The sequence below is a fragment of the Acomys russatus genome, chromosome 16 (genome assembly GCF_903995435.1).
Source record: "Acomys russatus chromosome 16, mAcoRus1.1, whole genome shotgun sequence".
In the NCBI taxonomy this organism is placed as follows: domain Eukaryota; kingdom Metazoa; phylum Chordata; class Mammalia; order Rodentia; family Muridae; genus Acomys; species Acomys russatus.
The window spans coordinates 13911068-13932575 of NC_067152.1; the positions used below are offsets into that span (position 1 = coordinate 13911068).

Here is a 21508-nt window from a genome sequence, read left to right on the forward strand (position 1 = left end):
AAGACAGACCCTTAAGCTGCATAGCAGCCACATAGGAAAACACAAGCATTTCTAGGCCAGTGAGGTGGCTGAGTGGTAAAAGTGCTTACCGTTTTGACACAAGTTCAACTCTCAGAATCAAGGCTGCAAGAGCACTGAATCCCAAAAGACCATCTTTTACTGACAGTGGCCTTTCCCAGTGTTCAGGACATGGTGGCATTTGCTTGTGATCCTGGTGTTCAGGAGGCTGAGCTCACTGGTCAGCCAGCCTAGCCTAATTGCTAAGCTCCAAGCTGAGGAAATCCAGACTCAAAGGAAGGGGAGTGCTATTCCTGAGTATGACGTTTGCGCTTGGACTCTGGCCTCGCATACATCCAATACCGGGGCTGCAGAAATGGCTCAGCAGTTAAAAACATTGGCTGCTCTTCCAGAGGACCTGGGTTTGATTCCCAGCACCACATGGGACTGACATGTTGTAACTACAGTTCTAGGGAATTTGACTCCCTCTTCTGGTCTCTGTGGATATTGCATGTACATGGTACAGACATACATGCAGGCAAAACACAAATCCACATAGAAAAAATATATACATATGTATATATATACACATACACATATATACACACATAGAAAAAAATACATACATATGTGTATATATACACATATATATACACATATGTAATTGGGGGGGGGGTGTTGAGACAGGTGTTCTCTGTGTAGCCTTGGCTGTCCTGTGTCCTGGCCTCACATTGTGGTCCAGGCTGGCCTCGAACTCAGAGTGATCCGCCTGCCTCTGCCTCCCAAGTGCTGGGATTAAAGGCATGCATCACCACACCCAGCTTAGAACCTTTTTTTAAAATTAAAAAAAGAAAAACATATCATAGACCTAAATATAAATCCTATAACAATATTTATGAGAAAATCTTAAATATAACATAAAATAAACAAACTGGCAAAACAGACTTTGACAAAATTTTTTACTTAAGAAACCAAAAAGATAACTAGGCAGTGGTGGTGCACACCCTTAATCCCAGCACTCAGGAGGCAGAGGCTGGCAGATGTCTGTGAGTTCAAGGCCAGCCTGGTTTACAGAGCAAGCTCCAGGACAGCCAGGGCTACACAGAAAGATCCTGTCTAGAAAAGCAAAAACACAAAAAGACAAAGAAATTTAAAGAAGACAAGAAAATCTTTACAAAGCATTTGTCAGATAAGCACTTACATCTAGGTTTTTAAGTAGATGCTTCCCAAGGCTGAGGCAGAAAGACACTGAATTCAAGTTCAGGGAACTGAGGCACTCATTTAAAACAGTGATGTCTTAGGTTTCTACACATGATGAAAAGCATCTTAAAGAGAAGCAAAGGTTTATTTCAGCTTACGACTATCAGGTCACCTTCTGTTCCCTAGGAAGTCAGGGCAGGAGCTAAGGCAGGAATAGTGGTTGGTGGCTTGCTCCTTATGGCTTCTTCAACCTACTTTCTTATACTACCCAGGACCACCTGCCTAGTAGTGACAGGCCCCAACTAAGCTGGGCCTTCCCACATCAGTCTGCATCAAGACAATACCGTATAGACTTGCTTACAGCCAATCTGAGGGAGCTGTTTTCTCAACGGAGATTCCTTTCCCAAATAACTAACTTGTATCAAGTTAAGAAAAATTATCTAGGACAAACAACAAAGAAATATAAAAACTAACAAAACAGACAAGGGAAAAAAAAAACTCAGTAAAATTATAGGCAGAAGATTTGTAGAGAACTTCCAACAAACATGGATGGCAAGTCAGTACAAGAAAAGATTCTCAGCATTAGACACAGGCAGTTAGAAATGTGAGGCCAGCCTGCTCTACAAAGAGAAGACAGGACAGCCAGGACTATTACAGAGAGAAACCCTGTCTTGAAATGCACCCTCCCTCCTCCCCCAAAAAAAGAAATTAGAGCCATAAAAATACTCATGAAAATAGCTATTTTAAGAAGATTTATGCCATGTGCTAGCAGCACTGCAAAGGAGCTCATACAGTACTGGTAAGAATATAAAATAAAACAACTTGTTCAAAAGAATGTCAGTAATTACTTAAAAATAAGGGCTGTAATTTGGACTGAAAACTCAGTAGTCATCAGCATGTAGTGTTCTTGCAAACGACCAGAGTTCAGTTCCATGCACCCACAACCACCCATAGCTCCAACTCCAGAGGGACTCAACCCTTCAGGGCTCTGCATGTACCACACACACACCCAAAACAAAATGTTAAAGTTTTTTTTTATTTTATATAAATTTTTTCCAGACATCTACCATTTGACTCGGTCATTTGTATTATGTGGACCTAACAGGAAAAGAAATATATATCAATGTAAAGATTTGTACAAGTTTTTTGATGCAAGGTTTCTCTGTGTTATCTTGGCTGTCCTGGACTGTCTTTGTAGACCAGGCTAGCCTTGAACTCATAGTGATCTTCTTGCCTCTGCCTCCCAAGTGCTGGGATCACAGGTGTGTACCACCACACCCTATTTTGTTGTTTATAATCAATACAAGTGAATATAATCAGATGAATGGAAAAGTTAATATAATGTTTAATAAAGTGACCACTAAGCAATTGATTAAAAAAGAAAGAATTATTGATGTACTCATTACCATGAATGAAACCCAAAAATAATTTTGCTGAAAGAAGTTAAACAAAAATATGAGTGTATGAAAGACCCGCCCCCTTCTCTCTCTCTCTCTCTCTCTCTCTCTCTCTCTCTCTCTCTCTCTCTCTTTCCTCTCTCTCTCTCTCTCTTCTCTTCTCTCTCTCTCTCTCTCTCTCTCTCTCTCTCTCTCTCTCTCTCCCCAAGACAGGGTTTCTCTGTGTAGCCTTGGTTGCCCTGTACTCAACTTTGTTGACCAGCCTTCTACAAATTCACAGAGGTCCGCCTGCCTCTGCCACCCTGAGTTCTGGGATTAAAGACATGCACCTCCACGCCTGGCTGAGAGTCCATTTTAATATAGCTATAGAAAATAATTTATGACAGAAACCAAATTGGGATCTACATGGAGAGAAGAGTGAGTGAACAAAATACTAAACTGTACAAAAATAAATGTGTATGAACTGGGCATGGTATTGCATGCCTCTTATCCAAGCACTCGGGAGGCAGAGGCAGGTGGATCTTTGTGAGTTGGAGGCCAGCCTGGTCTACAAAGCGAGTTCAGGACAGCCTGGTGTCTGCATGGTGAGCTCCTGTCTTGAGAAAAAGAAAGCAAGAAAGGGAAGGAAAGAAAGAAAACAAAAGCAGAAGCTGGGCATAGTAGTGCACTTTGTACCCCCCAGGGCTGTGCAGAGAAGCCATGACGATCCCTGGGGCAAGCTGGCCAACCTTGCACACTTGATAAGCCGCAGGCTAGTGAGAAACCTTTTTTAGCGGGTGGAGGTGGGGCCAAAAAATAGTGGCTGGCACATGAGCAATGATACTGAAGGTTGTCTTTTGGTTTCTGTATGGGCACACAGAATTAAAAAGTAACCAAAGACAGTGAACAGGTAGACAAAGTGAATGCCTAGGTAGCCAGTATGTGAAATTTCACTGATTAAACAGAGAAATGGAAAATATAGCCATAAAAATGCCATGACATACCCATTAAATTTATAAACATTTATAGACAAAACTATAAACATTGGCAAAAGCTATACCAAAGAGAACTTACTTTCTTTTTGCACATCTCTTGGATCACTTTTTCTAGCAGTGTAATAATAGCCAGCATGTTTGTTAGTGTGCTCTAATCAGCAGTTTCAGTCCTAGAACAACTGGATGCTATTTACAAAGAGTGTGTATGAGAATCTCTTTTCCTAATTGTTTTTAATGGTGAAGACTAGGAAACATTCTAATTTTTATTGATAAGGGAGATGAATACATTGTGCTGTTCACTCCAAGGTGTTCTTCTGAGACTACTGAAATTAAAGGCAATCTGTAACTCAGCTTGAGACTCTGGTGCACACTTGTATTTAACATCAATATTTGGAAGATCTGTGGCCAGAGGATTTGTGAGTTTGAGGCAATATAGTGAGACTCGGTCTCAGAAAAAGATAAACTCAAAAAATACTGAATGAAAAATGCAGCCAATAAATAACCTGGTGTTTATATAAAGGTAAAAATCCTCAGGGTGTTGTTTATGTATACGTTGTTTAGTGCTGACTAACTTGAGCTGAAGGAGCCAGGTGCCTTTGAAAAAGGCAGGATTTTGGAATGAAGGAAGGACATAAAAACACTCAGTTTGTGATAAATATTGTGCTGGATAGTTTTTATGCTTCTTAACCCAAGCTGTAGTTATTTGAGGCATTGCAAAATTTCTTCCATACAGTCAGGCAGTAGGCAAGGCTCTAGGGTATTTTCTTAGTGATTGATGGGGGAGGGCCCAGCCCATTGTGGGAGGTGCCACCCCTGTGTGGTGGTCCTGAGTTTTGTAGGAAAGCAGCTGAGCAAGCTTTAGGAAGCAAGCCAGTAAGCAGCACCCCTCCATGGCCTCTGCATCAGCTCCTGCTTCCAGGTCCCTTCCCTGACTTCCTTCATTCATGGACAACAATGTGGACGTGTAAGCCAAATAAACCCTTTCCTTCCAGCTTGCTTTTGGTCATGGTATCTCATCATAGCAGTAGTAACCCTAACTAAGACAAATATACTTTGAAATTTTTGTGTATGTACATAACATTAAGTTAAAAACACTACCTTAGTGTATGATGTCTTATTCCTGTAATCCTAGCACTTGGGAGGTTGAAGCTGAAAAGAGTGCCTTGAATTCAAGGCCACCACGCCCGGCTCATGGCTCTATTCTCAAGTGCTATAAATAGTGGTTACTTAAAAGATGTAAATTTGCACGTGCCTTTAATCCCAGTACTCCGGAGGCAGAGGCAGGCAGATCTCTCTGAGTTTGAGGCCAGCCTGGTCTACAAACCCAGTCCAGGACAGCCAAGGCTACACAGAGAAACCCTGTCTCGAGAGAGAGAGAGAAAAAAGAAACCTATTTAACTTGTTTCTTGTACCACCACGCCCAGTCTGCAGCAAATGCTCTTAACAGAATTATGTCTCCAGTCCCTGTTTTTAAATTTTTTATTTTTTTGAGATAGAGTCTCATGTAAGGACAGGCTGACCTCCAATTTCTTGTGTAGCTGAAGGTTGACCTTGAATTTCTAATCCTACTCATCCCACATGCTGGGATTGCAAGTATGTGCTAATAGGCACAGGGTTATGCTGAGTTACGGCATGAACCTAGGGCTCCTTGTATGCTAGGCAAGCACTGCTACCAGCCCAGTTACATCCCTACTCCTGAAAGTTATTTTATTTTTAAAAATTTGGTTCTTTCATTAAATTACCAGATTACCTTTGTAATTTCCACTCTTTTATTTTTAACACATTTTAATTAAAATATAATTACATCACTTACCTCTTTTTCTTTGATTATTGGGGTGTGTGTGTGTGTGTGTGTGTGTCTTTGTGTTATTTGTATATGATTTCAGGGCTGAATGTTACATATGAGCCACTTAGAGGGGTCATCTCTTGGAGAGGATAACTTCTCTCAACAGCCTGGCTGGTCTGAAGCTGGCTATGTAGACTAGGCTAGCCTTGAACTCACAGAGATGTGCTTGTCTTTGCCTTCCAAACAAACAGATGAAAGAAATCACCACAACACATGACTCCAATTTTTCTTAAGATTTTAAAATTTATTTTTAGACAAAATTTCGCTATGTAGTCCTGGCTGACCTCGAACTTGGTATATAGACCAAACTGGCCTGGGACTGCTGTGTAAACCTGGCTGGCATAAAACTCAAATCCTCCTACCTTAGTTTCCCAAGTTCTGGGATCCTGGCTCCCCGTTTCTCTGTGTAACCTTGGCTGTCCTGGACTCGCTTTGTAGACCAGGCTGGCCTCAAACTCACAGAGATCCACCTGCCTCTGCCTCCTGAGAGCTGGGATTACAGGCGTGCACCACCGCGCCTGGCTGCCACCTAGCTTTTTTTATTAAAAAATTTGAAGTGCCTTTGCACAATATTTTTGTTGGTTGAGATACTGTGTTTTCCCTCTCACAGTTGCGCTCTTGCAGTAAGAGTGAGCTGATATCTAAGAGCTCAGAGATCCTAATGATGTTTCAGCAAGTTCACCGAAAGCCCATGGCATCTTTTGTCACCACACCTGTTCCACCAGACTTCACCAGGTATAACAGTTTTAAATTTTAATATCCGTTTTAAGTTTGTATATTAAGGTAGATACTTGAATAAGCTGTAGTGACAATTTTGTATTCTTTAAAAACCACAGAAATAAATTCTGTTTGTCTTTTAACCCAGCTGTGGGGATTTGGGGCTGCTCTGCAGCAGCTGACTGTCATTTCCCTGGTGCTCTAGGAGAGGCATGGTTTTGCCAGCTGTAGATAGTTTCTGTGATTACGTGACGTTTGGAATTCTAGGAACTTTTTAGAGTATATACATGCTAGAGCCCCATAGGTGTGGTCGTTGGCTATTAGTTATTCAGGGGGTTGGTTTTGGTTTGTTAGTAGTCATGTTCGAAGAAGAAACAAGTTTCAGAGAATTTCTTTCTTTCTCCCTCTCCCTTCCCTCCTTCCTCTCTCTTTTTATCCTTCTTTCTCTCTTATCTGGTGATAAAGGGTGAAAGGGGGTGAGGCTGGGGCGTAGTATAAAGTGTGGGAAAAAGAACCCACAAAGTAGCAAAGGTCAAGCCGGGCGTGGTGGCGCACGCCTTTAATCCCAGCACTCGGGAGGCAGAGGCAGGCAGATCGCTGTGAGTTCGAGGCCAGCCTGGTCTACAAAGTGAGTCCAGGACAGCCAAGGCTACACAGAGAAACCCTGTCTTGAAAAACAAAAAACAAACAAACAAAAAAAGTAGCAAAGGTCAGCTACAATAAGCTAGTCTCTCATTAAGAAGATCAGATGTAGATTTTTAAAGGAAACATGAGAAAAGCTTTTTTTTAAAACTCATTTTGTTTTAAGAAATGGTCTCATGTAGCCAAGGCTAGCCTTAATTAAACTCACCGTACAACTGGGGCTGAATTTCTTCCTGTTTTCCCTCCCATGTGTTGGGATCACAGGTGTGTGCCAGCACTCCTAGTTGACCATCCCCTTGTAAGGTACTATTACTACTTACAGTCACCTGTTGAGTTCTGTTCTGCATGCAGATCTGGTCTCAAACAACATGGTTGGCCTTGGAGATTGCTCAGTGGGTAAAGGCTCGTCCACCACATGGCCTGAGCTTGATTTACGAGAACCTACATGGTGGAAGGAGAATACACAACTCTAAGGCTGTGAAGGGCTTATACTTTGGTTATAAAGGGAAAATGATTAGGGAATTAGAAATATTTTTCTTCAATTATAGCTCGATTTTTCCATAGAAAGCAGCTATTCTTACTAACTTCCATGTCTCCTCTTTTTTTCTTTCTTTGTGTGTGGGTGGGAAGTGGTTGGGGCCAGAGGACAGCTTTGAGTCTGTTCTCTCTTTTCACCATTTGTGTCTAAGGGATTGAATTCCAAGATGGTCAGGTTTGGCAGTAAGTGCCTTTACTTGCTGAGCTTCTTTAAAGGTCTTAATCATTCTTTTATTTATCTTTTAAATTAACATGCATCTTGTTAATCAAAACTTAAAAGTAACGGGCTGGAGAGATGGCTCAGTGGTTAAGAGCGCTGCCTGCTCTTCCAAAGGTCCTGAGTTCAATTCCCACCCACCACATGGTAGCTCACAACCATCTGTAACACGATCTGATGCCCTCTTCTGGCCTGCAGGTGTACATGCATGCAGAACACTGTATACATAATAATAAATAAATCTTTAAAAAAAACAAAAACAAAAAACTTAAAAGTAGGTAGACCACTAAAAGGTTTTGAAGGTGACATAATATTTCCAGATTTTAAAAGAAGTGGAAGGAAGTAATTAATAGAGACAGTTTACAATCTTGCACCTTTTGATTTTTCATGTTGAGCTGCATCTTTAAGTTCTTCTCAGCAGCATAAAGATTAACTGTCAGTCCATAGTCAGTTTCAGATATCTGGAAGAAACTGTGAAGTTGGGAAGGGAAACTAGACTTGTAGTTGATATATTGGTTGCCTTTTTTTTTTTTTTGGTTTTTCAAAACAGGGTTTCTCTGTGTAGCCTTGACTGTCCTGGACTCACATTGTAGACCAGGCTGGCCTTGAACTCACAGGGATCACCTGCCTCCGCCTCCCGAGTGGCTGGGATTAAAGGTGTGTGCCACCACTGCCCGGCGTATGGTCGTGCTTTTCGGTCTCCTCTTTTCTTCCCTTTGTTTGTGTAATGTTTTGTTGAAGTCTGTGATCTAAACATTTAAAGATCTGTGATTGCGATGATAGAAATGGTTTAAGGCTACTTTCCCATATTCTGTGAAAACAGATGAATTGACACTACTATGACATGAATTTATTTGTAAAGACCAGAGTAATCTTAGGAGGAAAAATAAGGAAACCAGTGAAAGCTAAAGCAGTGATGAGATCAGGGCTGGTCTGTGCTATGAGCTGTGTAACCCTGTCTTTATTGAAGTTCTATAGCACTAATCTGTTATGCTGCCGTGTATGGAACTTTTTCTGTAAGAATTACATGTAGTGTGCTGGTGGCATTTTGTCAACATGACACAAACCTAGATATATCTGGGAATTAGGAACTTAAGTTGAGAAAATCCCTCTTGTCTCATTGGCCTCTAGACAATCTGTAGGACATTTTCATGGTTAATGATTGATGTGAGACGGTCCACCCTGTGGCAGGTGGTCCTGTGTGGGATGAGAAAACAAGCTGAGCCGGGGGTGGTGGCGCACACCTTTAATCCCAGCACACGGGAGGCAGAAGCAGGTGGATCGCTGTGAGTTTGAGGCCAGCCTGGACTACAAAGTGAGTCCAGGACAGCCAAGGCTGTTACACAGAGAAACCCTGTCTCAAAAAAAAACAAAAAAGAAAAGAAAACAAGCTGAAGCTGGGGATAGTGTGGGATAAGAAAAGGCGCACACCTTTAATCCCAGCACTTGGGAGGCAGAGGCAGGTGGATCGCTGTGAGTGTGAGGCCAGCCTGGGCTACAAAGTGAGTCCAGGACAGCTAAGGCTACACAGAGAAACCCTGTCTCAAAAACCAAAACAAACCAAAACAAAAACCAACCAAATAAATAAATAAATAAAATAAAACAAGCTGAGCAAGCTGTGGGAAGCAACCCAGTAAACAGCACTCCTCCATGGCCTCAACTTCAGTTCCTGCCTTCTAGGTTCCTGCCCTGAGGTTGCCTTGACTTCCCTCAGAGATGGACTGCAATTGTAAGCTGAAATGAACCTTTTATTCCCCAAGCTGTTTTGGTTATGATATTAATCACAGCAATAGAAACCAGTGAGACATGTAGAAATACAATATCCTGGGATAAACAGATGGGTTTACTGTGCTCTGAATCTGGCTTATAGCGAAAACAACACATGTCACTAGAATAAGCACATAGCAAAAGAAACAGCATATAGATCCACAGACAACAGGATCTGTTAAAGTCTTTACATGCTGGAGAATATAGTGAATTGGTGAGTAAACTGACCAATGTTGTATATTACCCAGGATGATAGTACAAAACATGTTTGTTACCTTTGGTTGAAAATTGAAGGCTATTTTAAGAAGATCTTGTTAAGTTTACAGTCATTCTCTCACTGCCTTGTTCTTTTTTATTTTTTATTTTTTTTGTGACAGGGTTTCTTTGTGTAGCCTTGGCTGTCCTGGACCTGCTTTGTAGACCAGGCTGGCCTCGAACTCACAGAGATCTGCCTGCCTCTGCCTCCCTGAGTGCTGGAATTATAAGTGTGTGCCACTGTGCCTGGCAGTTCACAGTCTCTTAAAGAGCTTTCCAGATTCCTATTGCATTCATCTTGCTAATTGGGGTTTTGTATATTGAGTGCTGGAATACATAATTAGGTATGTGCCTTTTTATGAAGGAGTAGTCAGGATTCATCAGCCGTGTAGATGTAGGGTACAGCATGTGAGTCCTATAAGAAATGCCAACAGCTGGCTAGGGATTTGATAGGAAGGCTTGGCCTGGTCAGTTTGCATAGAAACTGTATGTGTAACAGTCATGTCAAACCACACTATACTACAGTATAGTCTCTCTTGTTTTAATCAATTTATAATCATAATGAAGTTATGACAACATATTATAAAACTCGATAATAGGGCTGGAAAGATGGCTCAGAAATTAAAGAGTACTGACTGCTCTTCCAAAGGTCCTGAGTTCAATTCCCAGCAACCATATGGTGGCTCACAACCATTGATAATGAGATCTGGCGCCCTCTTCTGGCCTGCAGGCAGAGAGTACTCTATATATAATAAATCTTGATAAAAAACCAAAACAAAAAACTGCATAGTAGAGCTTTAAATGTTGTTTTACTGACAATGCCACAAACCATCCACATGATCTAAGGCAGCATGATGTGTTATCCTGTAGCTCATCCTGTGCTTACAGTTTAGTTCTCTTTGGAGAAGATTATATGGAAGTTAGGTTACTTGAGGCTACCTCACCTTGCCAACAAAGTGTTAACCCATCCCAGTTGTCCCCTCAATTATGTATTCTAACCCTATGAAAGTATAAGAGAGCTAGGGCTATAGCTTAGTGTCAGAGTGCTTGCCCAGCATGCTTGAGAGCCTCAACAACTAAGCATACAAAATAACCAAAATATTCGTTGTATTTCCATTCTAATTACAAACTTGATGGTTTTATGAACTAATTTGATTTAGTGCTGTGCTTAATAAAGATTGTAACTATTTTATAGGCACTACTGCTGTCAAGTTTTCAAGATAGTATTGAGGAACTTGTTAACTAAATGAAAATTGTAAATTAATAAAATAGTTAATTTTTTTCCCCTTCTTGTTTTTTTCTTTAGTGAATTGGTACCATCTTATGATTCAGCTACTTTTGTTTTAGAAAACTTCAGGTAAGAGGTTTTGAGAACTCTGGGTTTTTCTTGTGTTGTGTGCAAAAGTAAGAGCCAACAGTCTCGTTTTGTGGCAGGAGAGAACTAATGAAGACCTTAGCTAAGGCTTCCCCTTAGAGCAGAGCTTCACCTCTCATCTCAAAGGGCAGAGAGATGTTTTGATTTCAGAGTAAAAAAATTTGCTCACGGGGGGGGGGGGGGTGGGGTGGTGGTGGTGGTGGTGTACACCTTTAATACCACTACTCTGGATGCAGAGGCGGGCAGATCTCTGAGTTTGAGGGTAGTGTGGTCTATAGAACTAGTTCTAGGCAGCCAAGTCTCAAAAAAGGCGTGGGGGAGGCAAATAGATAATGAGATATCTTGGTTATAGAAGGTACAGTCTAAAACAAACTGGTTTTTGTTTTGTTTGGTTTTGGTTTTGGTTTTTCGAGACAAGGTCTCTCTCTGTGTAGCCTTGGCTGTCCTGGACTCACTTTGTAGACCAGGCTGACCTCAAACTCACAGCGATCCGCCTACCTCTGCCTCCCAAGTGCTGGGATTAAAGGCGTGTGCCACTATGCCTGGCAACAAACTGTATTTTTGTTTCATATTTACATTATAACACATAATCTAAAGAGAATTCCATACAGTATCTTTAGTGACTGTGCTTTGACCATAATATGTGGTGTGAAGTTGGGCATATATCTTTCTACTTAGTGGCTTCTTTGTTGGATCTTAAAATTTTTAGAATTTGCCAGGCATGGTGGTGCACACCTTTAATCCCAGTGCCAGGAGGCAGAGGGCAACCTGGTGGTCTACAAAGTGAGGACTGTACAGCCAGGACTGCAAGAGAAACCCTGTCTTGAAACCCATTACCCGCTCCCCTCAAAGTCTCAGAATTTGGAACATTTGCATTTCAGATTTACGGATTAAGAGTGCTGATTAGTTAGGCTGATTTTTCTTTAGTCTGGGAAAGAAACCTTTTTTTTTTCTTCTTTCTTCATTTTATTTATTTACTTATTATTTCTTTTTGTTTTGTTTTTCAAAACAGGGTTTCTCTGTGTAGCCCTAGCTGTCCTGGAACTAGTTCTGTACACCAGCCTACCCTTTGTAGACAAAGTTGGTCTTGAACTCAGAGATCCACCTGACTCTGCCTCTCAATCCTGGGATTAGAGGTGTGCTCCATAACCACCCAGCTCACCTTTTTTATCTTTATTTTAAATTATGTATGCGTCTGTATGTGTGAACGTAGGTACCCAAGGAGTCCAGCTGAATTCAGGTCCCCTGAAAGAACACTAAATGCCCTTAACTGCTGAGCCATCTCTTCAGCCCTCTGTGTTTGTTGACATCCTGTAGTGTCCTGGAATCTTCCCAAGTATGTTAGGCTGAGGCTTACAAGGCCTAGGCTGCATCTCGGTCCAGCTCCCCAGCGTTGGGATTGCCAGTGTAAACCACCATGCCTCTCAGTTCTTTGTGAGGTTCTGGGGATTGACTCAGGTCCTTGTGCTTATGGACCTTTATGCCTGGTTTGGCCCCTTCAGCATGTTTGTTTGTTTCATGGGGTAGTTTTAAAGCTAGAAGCCTTGCTGAGGGCTGGAGAGAGATGGCTGAGAGGTTAAGAACACTGCCTGCTCTGCTAAAGGTCCTGAGTTCCCAGCAACAACCATATCTAATGAGATCTGGTGCCCTCTTCTGGCCTGCAAGCCACACATGCAGGCAAAACACTGTATACTTACTAAATAAGTAAATGTTTAAAAAAAAAAAAAAAACACCTTGCTGAGTTTTCCCTTCAAATGTGTTTTTTTGGTTTTTTTCGAGACAGGGTTTCTCTGTAGGCTTAGCTATCTTGGACTTGCTTTGTAGACCAGGCGGCCTTGGATTTAAATCGATTCACGTGCATCTGCCTCCCAAGTGCTGGGATTAAAGGTGTGCTACCATGCTCGGCTCTCAAATGTGGTTTTTTTTTTTGTTTTTTTTCCTTAAACAGGATTTCTTTGTGTCGCCTTGGCTGTCCTGGAACTCACTTTGTAGACCAGGCTGGCCTCAAACTCACAGTGATCCATCCACCTGCCTTTGCCTCCGAGTGTTAGGATTAAAGGCGTGCACCACCACGCCCAGTTTCCCTTCGAATGTTGAGGGTTGATACGTGTTCTTATTTCTCCAATGAAAATATGCGCCAGGTGGTAGTGGTGCATGCTTTAATCCCAGCACTTGGCAGGCAGATGCAGGTGGATCTTCATGAGTTTGAGGCCAGTCTGGACTACAGAGCAAGTTCCAGGACAGCCAGAGTTGTTAAACAGAGAAACCCTGCCTCAAAAACACACACAGAAAGAAAGAAAGAAAGAAAGGAAGGAAGGAAGGAAGGAAAAGAAAAGAAAAGCATGCTATAAAGAATGGTCTGTTTTGTTTTGTTTGATCCTTTTTGGTGCTTAATATTAAGCATAGGGCTTGTGCATATGCTAAATAAACACATGCTGTACCATTAAGTAAATCTGTAATGGTAGTTTCAGAGGATCCACCATCCTCTTCACTGTGTTTTTGTTTTTGAAATAATAAAATACTTACTGAAATAGAATTAAATTTGGGATACTTATACTTACTGGTACTCTGATTTCCTATAATTGACATAGTTATTGAGTTCTTGTTAGTGTGTAATTGAGACTTAAAAGATACTGCTGAATTTTTCTGTGTCATTAATTCATAATGTAAAAAGTCCAAGCTCATTTGGTGACACCATGACTCGGTCAGTCACTTTATGTTGCTCAGTGTTGTAAGGATTAAGGTATGTATTTGGTTTGGTTTTGGTTGTTGCCATTTCATAATAGTTTTTTTTTTTTCCTCCTGGTGTTTCAAGACGGTTTCTCTGTGTAGCCTTGGCTGTAGATTAGGCTGGCCTTGAACTCATAGCAGTCTGACTGCCTCTGCCTCCCGAGTGCTGGGATTACAGGTGTGTGCCACCACACCTAGCTCCATAATAGTTTTGATGTTGATTTTCTGTTTCTTTAGCACTTTGCGACAGAGAGCAGATCCTGTTTACAGCCCGCCTCTTCAAATTTCAGGACTTTGCTGGAGGTTAAAAGTTTACCCAGTAAGTTTTTATTTTTAAATTCAACTCAATTTTGAACTTTTTTTTAGTGTTTTGAAGTATACTAGTTTACTTATTAAAGGAGTAAGGAAATTAGTAGTTTTCTATTTCTTTATATCATTTGTTACCAAATTTGTGGAAAAGTGTGTTAAATATTCACATGTAAACGCCAACATCACTAAGTTTTATTTCTTGTTTATAAGTTTTAGGGGCTAGAGAGATGGGTCAGCAGTTAAGAGCACTGCTGCTCTGATGGAGGACTGAGGTTTGATTCCCAGCACCCGTGTGGTAGCTCACAGCCATCTGCAACTCCAGTTTGAAGGGATCTTTCACTTCTTCTGACCTCTAAGGGCACCAGGCACACACGTGCTTCACAGGCGTATACACAGGCCAAACATGGATATAAAGTAAATAAATCTTTAAAAAAATTTAAAAACAGCCGGGTGTGGTGGCACACACCTTTAATCCCAGCACTTGGGAGGCAGAGGCAAGTGGATGGATGTGAGTTTGAGGCCAGCCTGGTCTACAAAGTAAGTGTGGGTCAGCCAAGGCTACACAGAGAGAGACCCTGAATCAAAAAACAAGAAAAAAAAATTTTTTAAAGATTTTTTTCATTTTTTAATTTCCTTTTGATACAGGGTTTCTCTGTGTATCTCTCGCGCTCCTGTAACTTGCTCTGTAGACCAGGCTGGTCTCAATTCTGAGATCTACCTGCCTCTGACTCCCTAGTGCTAGGGTTAAAGGCGTGTTCCACCACTGCCTGGCTAAATTTTTTTTTAAAAATTCATTCTGTATTTTTGTTTGCTTACGTTATGTATGTGTACCACAATGGTCCCTGGTGAGGATTTTGGATCCTAAGTTACGGTGGTAGTAACCCACTATGCAGGTGCTAGAAGTTAAACATTCGTCAAAGATCATGAAAAGGAAAAAAGAATCACTTAAAGAGTTGCCGTGTAGCTCAGCTGTAGAGTACTTACTGCTATGCAGTAGGCACCAGCACCCCAAAGAAAGTCATAGGCACTGAAATCTATTAACACATACACGGTGGAGTACATAGAGGTATAATTAGGCTTCTTTTTTTTTCTTTATGAAAATTATTTTTATTTTCATGTGTATGTGTGAGTGCTGTATGTATGTATGTATGTACGTGTTTCACATGTAAGCATGGTGCTCTTGGAGGCCAGAAGAGGGCATCAGATGTCCTGGAATTGGAGTTATAGGTGGTTGTGACCCACCATTTGAGTCCTGAGAATTGAACTTGGGTCCTCTACAAGAGCATCAAATGCTCTTAACTGCTGAACAATCTCTCCACCCACCCCACTCCCCTTTTAAAATTTTTTTCTGAGACAGTGTCTTACTATGTAGCTCAGCTGGCCTAATCCTTACTGTGTAATTCAGGTTAATCTTGAACCCATGATTCTTCTGCAGTAGCATTCTGAATATTGGGATTATGACTATGAAGTGTGATACCTGGCTTTAGATACATTCCTTTGGCATGAATTAGTGTTCTTTTATAGTGAAATTGTGTGTGCGTGTGTGTGTGTGTGTGTGTGCACGCGTGCGCGCGCGTGTGTGTGTTTGTTTGTTTTGTGGTATCGATAGTCATTTTCTATGTTATTTCTTTTCCATTTATAGGTTGGGTCTATATGTAATCTCATTGAATTAGTGCCCAGGTTTTTTTTGCTATGATCTTAGTAGATGGAAGTGGTTCTAGTAGTTTTTTCCTTTACTTCGTGTGTATGATAAGATAGTGTAGGATCATTCTGGGCATTTGTTACTATGTCATGATCACATCCTATGTCCCAGTATCTTTTTTTTGTAATTTTGAAATTTTGTTAAGATTTTGAACATATATTATTTCTATGCGTCTGTTTTTGTTTTGTTTCCTGTCTGCACGTATGTCTGAGCACTTACATGCATCATGAGCCTCCATGTGGGTGCTGGGAATCAAACTTGGGTCCTGGAAGAGCAGCCAGGTGCTCTTAGCTGCTGATCCATCCCTTCATCGCCCTACGCGCACCTCCCCCACCTTCCTCAAACAAAGCATGAGCAGCATGGTGAGGCTCAAAAGCTTTAGATTTTCTAGACTCTATTCACCAAGACTAGTTGGTTTTGCCCAAGCCCACACAGTAAAGGAGGTTCCCAGCTAGGGATGTCCTCAGCAACGCGGGAAACTGGAAGAGCCTTTCATGAATCTTGCCAACTGTGTCAACTATGTCTTGTATGTAGCTGTACTTTCTATTTTGACTGAGTGAAAATTATAGAGCAAGTAAAGGAATAAATAGCAAGTTGCAGATAGAGAAATGCAGCAGATAAGTAGGAAAACATCATCAAATCAGGAGTTTACAGCATTCTACAGATAAGTTGGAGTAGCATGACTGAAGGAGCAAACAAGTTAACATGGCGTTGGAGGCTTACAGACATCCAGCAGAAAGTGACTGGGGAAGCAGGTGGAGCTTAATGAACCAGTGAATTCATTGGAGAAGTGTGGATGAGGGTTCACTTACTAGAACATGGATGACTCAGAGGCAGCTGCATTAGTGAAAAGCCCGCAAACATCTGGAAGTTGCATCCCTGGAGTCCTTGTGTGACATTCAGGCAGCTGACAGGTGGGAGCATTTGTTCTACCTAACAGTTATTCACTGACTCAGTAACGCTGGAGAGGAGGCTGTGGATCCCCCCCCCCCATTTTTTTTAATTTTTAGGAGTTTCCTGAGACTTGTAAATTTTATTTACTTTTAAGTCTTAGGAACCTTAATAGAGTTCTCTAGGGTCGAATGTTTCAGTTTAGAGGACATGTCTTTAATTCCAGCAATATGTAGGCAGAGACAGAGAGACAGGTAGATTTCTGTGTTTGAAATGTCCATGTGTATCACACATGGACAGCTTGGTCCATGTATGAGTTTAGGGTCAGTTAGGACTATGCAATGAGATGCCATCTCAACAACAAACAAAACAGACTTATAGTGAACTCCATGCTAGCTTCCACTGTTCCATGAGATTCTTTCTCAAAAACTAATTAAACCTTGAAATGTTCCCCTTTAAACAAATCTGTTTCTCTCTCCTCCCAGCCTTTGATAGGTCCTATTCTATATTCTGTCTCTGTGCATTTGACTACTGGAGACACATAAGTGGAAGGAACCATATAGTAGTTTATTGTGACTGTCCTCAAGATTCGTTCTTTTTTAAAAAAAAAAAAAGTAGCATAGAATTTTCATTCATTAATAATGATGAATAATACTCCATCATATGTGGGTTTTACATTTTGTTTCCTTATTTTTCTCCTGAACCCGTTTCCCCCTTTCTTGAGACACAGCCTTACTATGTTCTCAGACTGTCCTCACCTCTTGGCTGCTGTTAACACAGAGGGCCACACATCTCTATGTGCATGTACACCTGCAGGCCAGACGAGGGCACCAGGTCACATTATAGATGCTTGTGAACTACCATGTGGTTCCTGGGAATTGAACTCAGGATCTTTGGAAGAACAGTTAGTGCTCTTAACCTCTGAGCCATCTCTCCAGCCATACACATAACTTTAAAAAACTGTTTTCTGTTACTCCTGTAGGTAAATATTCAGAAGTGGAATTACTGGGTCACAGAGAAATTCTTTTTAATTTTTTTTAAGAAGACAGCATTTGGCACTATTTGCATATTAATATTAACAGTACAGGAATGTTTTCTTCTTTTAATGGACTTGCCATTAAAAGAATTTTAAAAAATGACCGTCCTGATACTTGTGAGAGCATATTTATTATGGTTTTAGTTAGCATCTTATTAATTAGTGATGTGGGCATCTGTTTATGTTTTGTTTACTATTTGTGTTTTTTGGGAGGTAGACATGTCTGCTCATGTCTTTTGCCCACTTTTAGTCAGGTTTGTTTCTTTTTCCTGTTGAGTTGTTGGAGTCCTGCTCATTCTAGATATCATCCCCTTATTTTAAAAATTGTGTTTTGAATGTGGGAGTGCAGCTGGGGAACAGAGCACGCACCTGATCATCATAAGGTCCTCATTGTGATGGCTGTGACCCAGTTTCACTCGCTTCTAGTGAAAATAAGTAGTCATTTGTCTTTTTTCATTGAGCTTTTCTCAGGACTGATTTGTAAGATGTCTATATATGTTAAAATGCTAACTGTTTTTATAGTTTTTGATAGTTTTCTTAATTTATTAATGTGTATATTTCTACTCTTTTAATGTATAAGAGTTTAAAATTGTTATGGACTAAAATCTGAGATTTTAAGATTTCTTACCGGTTTTTAAGCTTAGGCACACTTGTCACAAATGTTAGCCTGTACTCTGTTGGCTTCATTGTTGCGTAACATTTTTATGTTGAATTTATCTGTAATTCATTTTGCATAACCTTTCTTCTTTCTTTCCTCCCTCCTTCCTTCCCTCCCATTTTTCTTTCTTTCTTAAGGATGGAAATGGAGTTGTACGTGGCTATTATTTATCTGTATTTTTGGAACTATCGGCTGGCTTACCTGAAACTTCCAAGTAAGTGATCTAATTAACTATTTCAGTACAAATTTATGTGGTTCATGACCAAAAAGCAAGTTGGGGTGGAAAGGGTTATTCAGCTTACACTTCTGTATCTCTGTTCATCATTAAAGGAAGTCCGGATAGGAACTCAAGTAGACCAGGAGCCTAGAGGCTGGTGCAGAGGCCATGGAGGGTGCTACTTACTGGATTGCTCCTTATGGCTTGCTCAGCCTGCTTTCTTATAGAACCTAGGACCACCAGCCCAGGGATGGCACCTCCCATAGTGGTCTGGGCCCTCCCTCAGTGATCACAATTTTAGTTTGGCTTCACAAAGTTTGAATACATTTAGTTGAGAATTTTAAAAAACAAATTAGATATAATTCAGGTACCATAAAACCTATCTGTTAATGTTGTACAATTCAGTAAGTTTTCTCACTTTTCTGTATTACTTAGAAAAGCCTAACTTTTTGCCAGGCGTAGTGGTGCATGCCTTTAATCCCAGCACTCGGGAGGCAGAGGCAGGTGGATTGCTGTGAGTTCGAGGCCAGCCTGGTCTACAAAGCGAGTCCAGGACAGCCAGGGCTACACAGAGAGACCCTGTCTGGAAAAACAAAAACAACAAAAAAGGAAAAGCCTAACTTCTTTTTTATCTCTGACCTAAGCATATTTCCTCAGATTCATCAGGCTTCACCTTATACTTTCTCTAATGGCTGCTCTGCACATGTCGTTGCCTATCTCCAGGTGACTGACTTAAGCCTCCTTAACTTCAAACAACATGGCTTTTTCTTTTTTCCTTCGTCATTCTCCTTCTCCAGATAGTTGCTAAGATTTACAGCTTGCCTGCTCTTGGGTGTTTCTAAGATGTACAGCTTGCCTGCTCTTGGCTTTTCTTTTTAAACACTAATAAAATTGTCTGAGAGCTATTTTAAAAATGCACAGTTCAGTGGTTTTTAAATTAATTCATGGGGTTCTACAACTGTAACTATCATTGACACCCAATTTCAGAAGATTATCATTACCTCATAAAAATGCCCTTTGGGGTTGGAGAGACAGCTCAGCTAATAAAGTACTTACTGAGCTTGCTCCCTAGAACCTTTGTAAGAAAGCTGGACTTGATGGCACATGCCTAAATCCTCAGTCTCAGAGCAGCAGGCATAGGAAGATTCTCTAGGGACCCTGGGTAGACACCTTAGCCTAATTTGTGTTTTAGGGCAACAAGAAATCTTGTCTCAAAAAATGGACAGTGCTGCAGGAAAACCTCAGCTTGTCCTCTTACACATGTAGGTCAGCACATCTGCACACACCAGACACCCATGTCCAGTAGCCTCTGACAGCCACCAGCTTGTATTTTGTTTAGGGATTTAGAAGGTATAATTTTTTTTTCTTGCTTGCTTTGATTTTTTTTTTTTTTTTTTTTTTTTTTTTTTTTGGTTTTTTGAGACAGGGTCTCTCTGTGTTAGCCTTAGCTGTCCTAGATGCACTTTGTAGACCAGGCTGGCCTTGAACTCACAGCAATCCACCTGCCTCTGCCTCCCGAGTGCTGGGATCAAAGGCATGTGCCACCATGCCCGGCAGAAGGTATAATTTTTTAAAGTGCCTTCATAGGATAGTATGTTTTCTGTGACTTACAAAACTAAGCTAATAGTAATATGTTTTTATTTCTTAAATCTGTGTGTGTTTATTGTTAGGAGGCATTTTGGCCTTAATGTTTTTACTACCATATATTACTTATATTAGGTAATACATAATGGGTTAAATTGTGTTTTTTTTTTTTTTTTTTTTTTTTTTTTGAGACAAGCTCTTATTCTTAGCTGGTTTGGAGTTTGCTATGTAGACCAGGCTGGCTTTATCTCCTGAGTGCTGGGATTAAGCCAGCCTTTTCTTCCTTTTCAAAGCAGGTTTCTCTGTGTGACAGCCCTGGGTATCCTAGAACTCACTCTGTAGAGAGCTCTGCCTGCTGCTGTCTCCCAAGTGCTGGGATTAAATCTACACCACCACTGCCCAGCTTTTTTCTTTTTCTTTTTCACTTCGTGTGTGTGAGTGTTTTACCTGTGTGTTGTGTGTGTCATGTGCATTCCTGGTGCCCTCCTCTGGCCTCTGTAGGCTTTTGTGTAGCACTGAGGAGCAGCAAGATCTGAGCTGAATGCTGTGCTGGGCCCACCTAACAGGTGAAAACAGGACCCATAAGAATTAAAAAGAGAATTCCAGCTATTAACTGCATCCTGGAATTAGGACAGTGGATACAATTATAAAGGAATCTGTTAAAGTAAGATATACAATGTCAGATAAACTAAAAGAGAGAAAAAAACCTATCGAATGAAGAAAGTAGAATAAATGAAGTTGAAATTAGCAACTAATTTAGATCCTAGAATTACAAGAGAATGACATCAAGCCATTAAGACAAAACTGTATTTTGTTGGGAGCCAGGCCAATCCAAGGCTTTTCAGAGGCACTGAAAGAACACAGTGAATGCTCCTTCTGTGCCCAAAGCCTGAAATGTTTCAGTTTCGGGGACTCTTGACTTCCCTCTGTAGAGACTAGAGTTATCAGCCCCAAGGTCTGTGACACACTTTAGATATCCTTTGTTTCTTTTGTGTAACATTGTTTGAATAGCTTCTGGCTGATTTTTGCCTCACTGAATCTATCCTATTTTCCCCCAGTGTACTTGTTGGTTTTGATACAGGGCCTCTCTACACAGCCCTGGATGTCCTAGAACTTCCTTATGTAGATCATGTTGCCTTCAAACTCACAGAGATATGCCCACCAGTTTCCACGTGCTGGCATTAAAGGTGTATGCCTCCACACCCAGCTGATGCTGTTGTCTATTTTTGGGGGGGGGGGGGGATGCGGTTTTCAAGACAGAGTTTCTCTGTGAAGCCTTGGCTGTCCTGGAACTCAGTCTGTAGACCAGGCTGGCCTTGAACTCACAGTAATCCACCTGCCTCTGCCTCCCAAGTGCTGGTATTAAAAGCATGCGCCACCACGCCTGGCTGTTTGTTTTAATAAGCTTGCTTGGCATGAACTGTCAGTTAGAGACATGAAAGTTTTATAACTTTGTA

General features: G+C 41.0%; 1 protein-coding gene across 1 annotated transcript in view; it reads left to right on the top strand.

Moving 5' to 3' along the window:
* Positions 1-21508, top strand: part of Trim37 (tripartite motif containing 37) — a 130838-nt gene that overhangs the window by 19645 nt on the left and 89685 nt on the right. Inside the window, exons 9-12 of the mRNA XM_051158226.1 lie at positions 6025-6149; positions 10856-10906; positions 13892-13973; positions 18388-18464. Of these exons, the coding sequence (XP_051014183.1) occupies positions 6025-6149; positions 10856-10906; positions 13892-13973; positions 18388-18464 (335 nt within the window). The remainder of the gene's footprint in view (positions 1-6024; positions 6150-10855; positions 10907-13891; positions 13974-18387; positions 18465-21508) is intronic.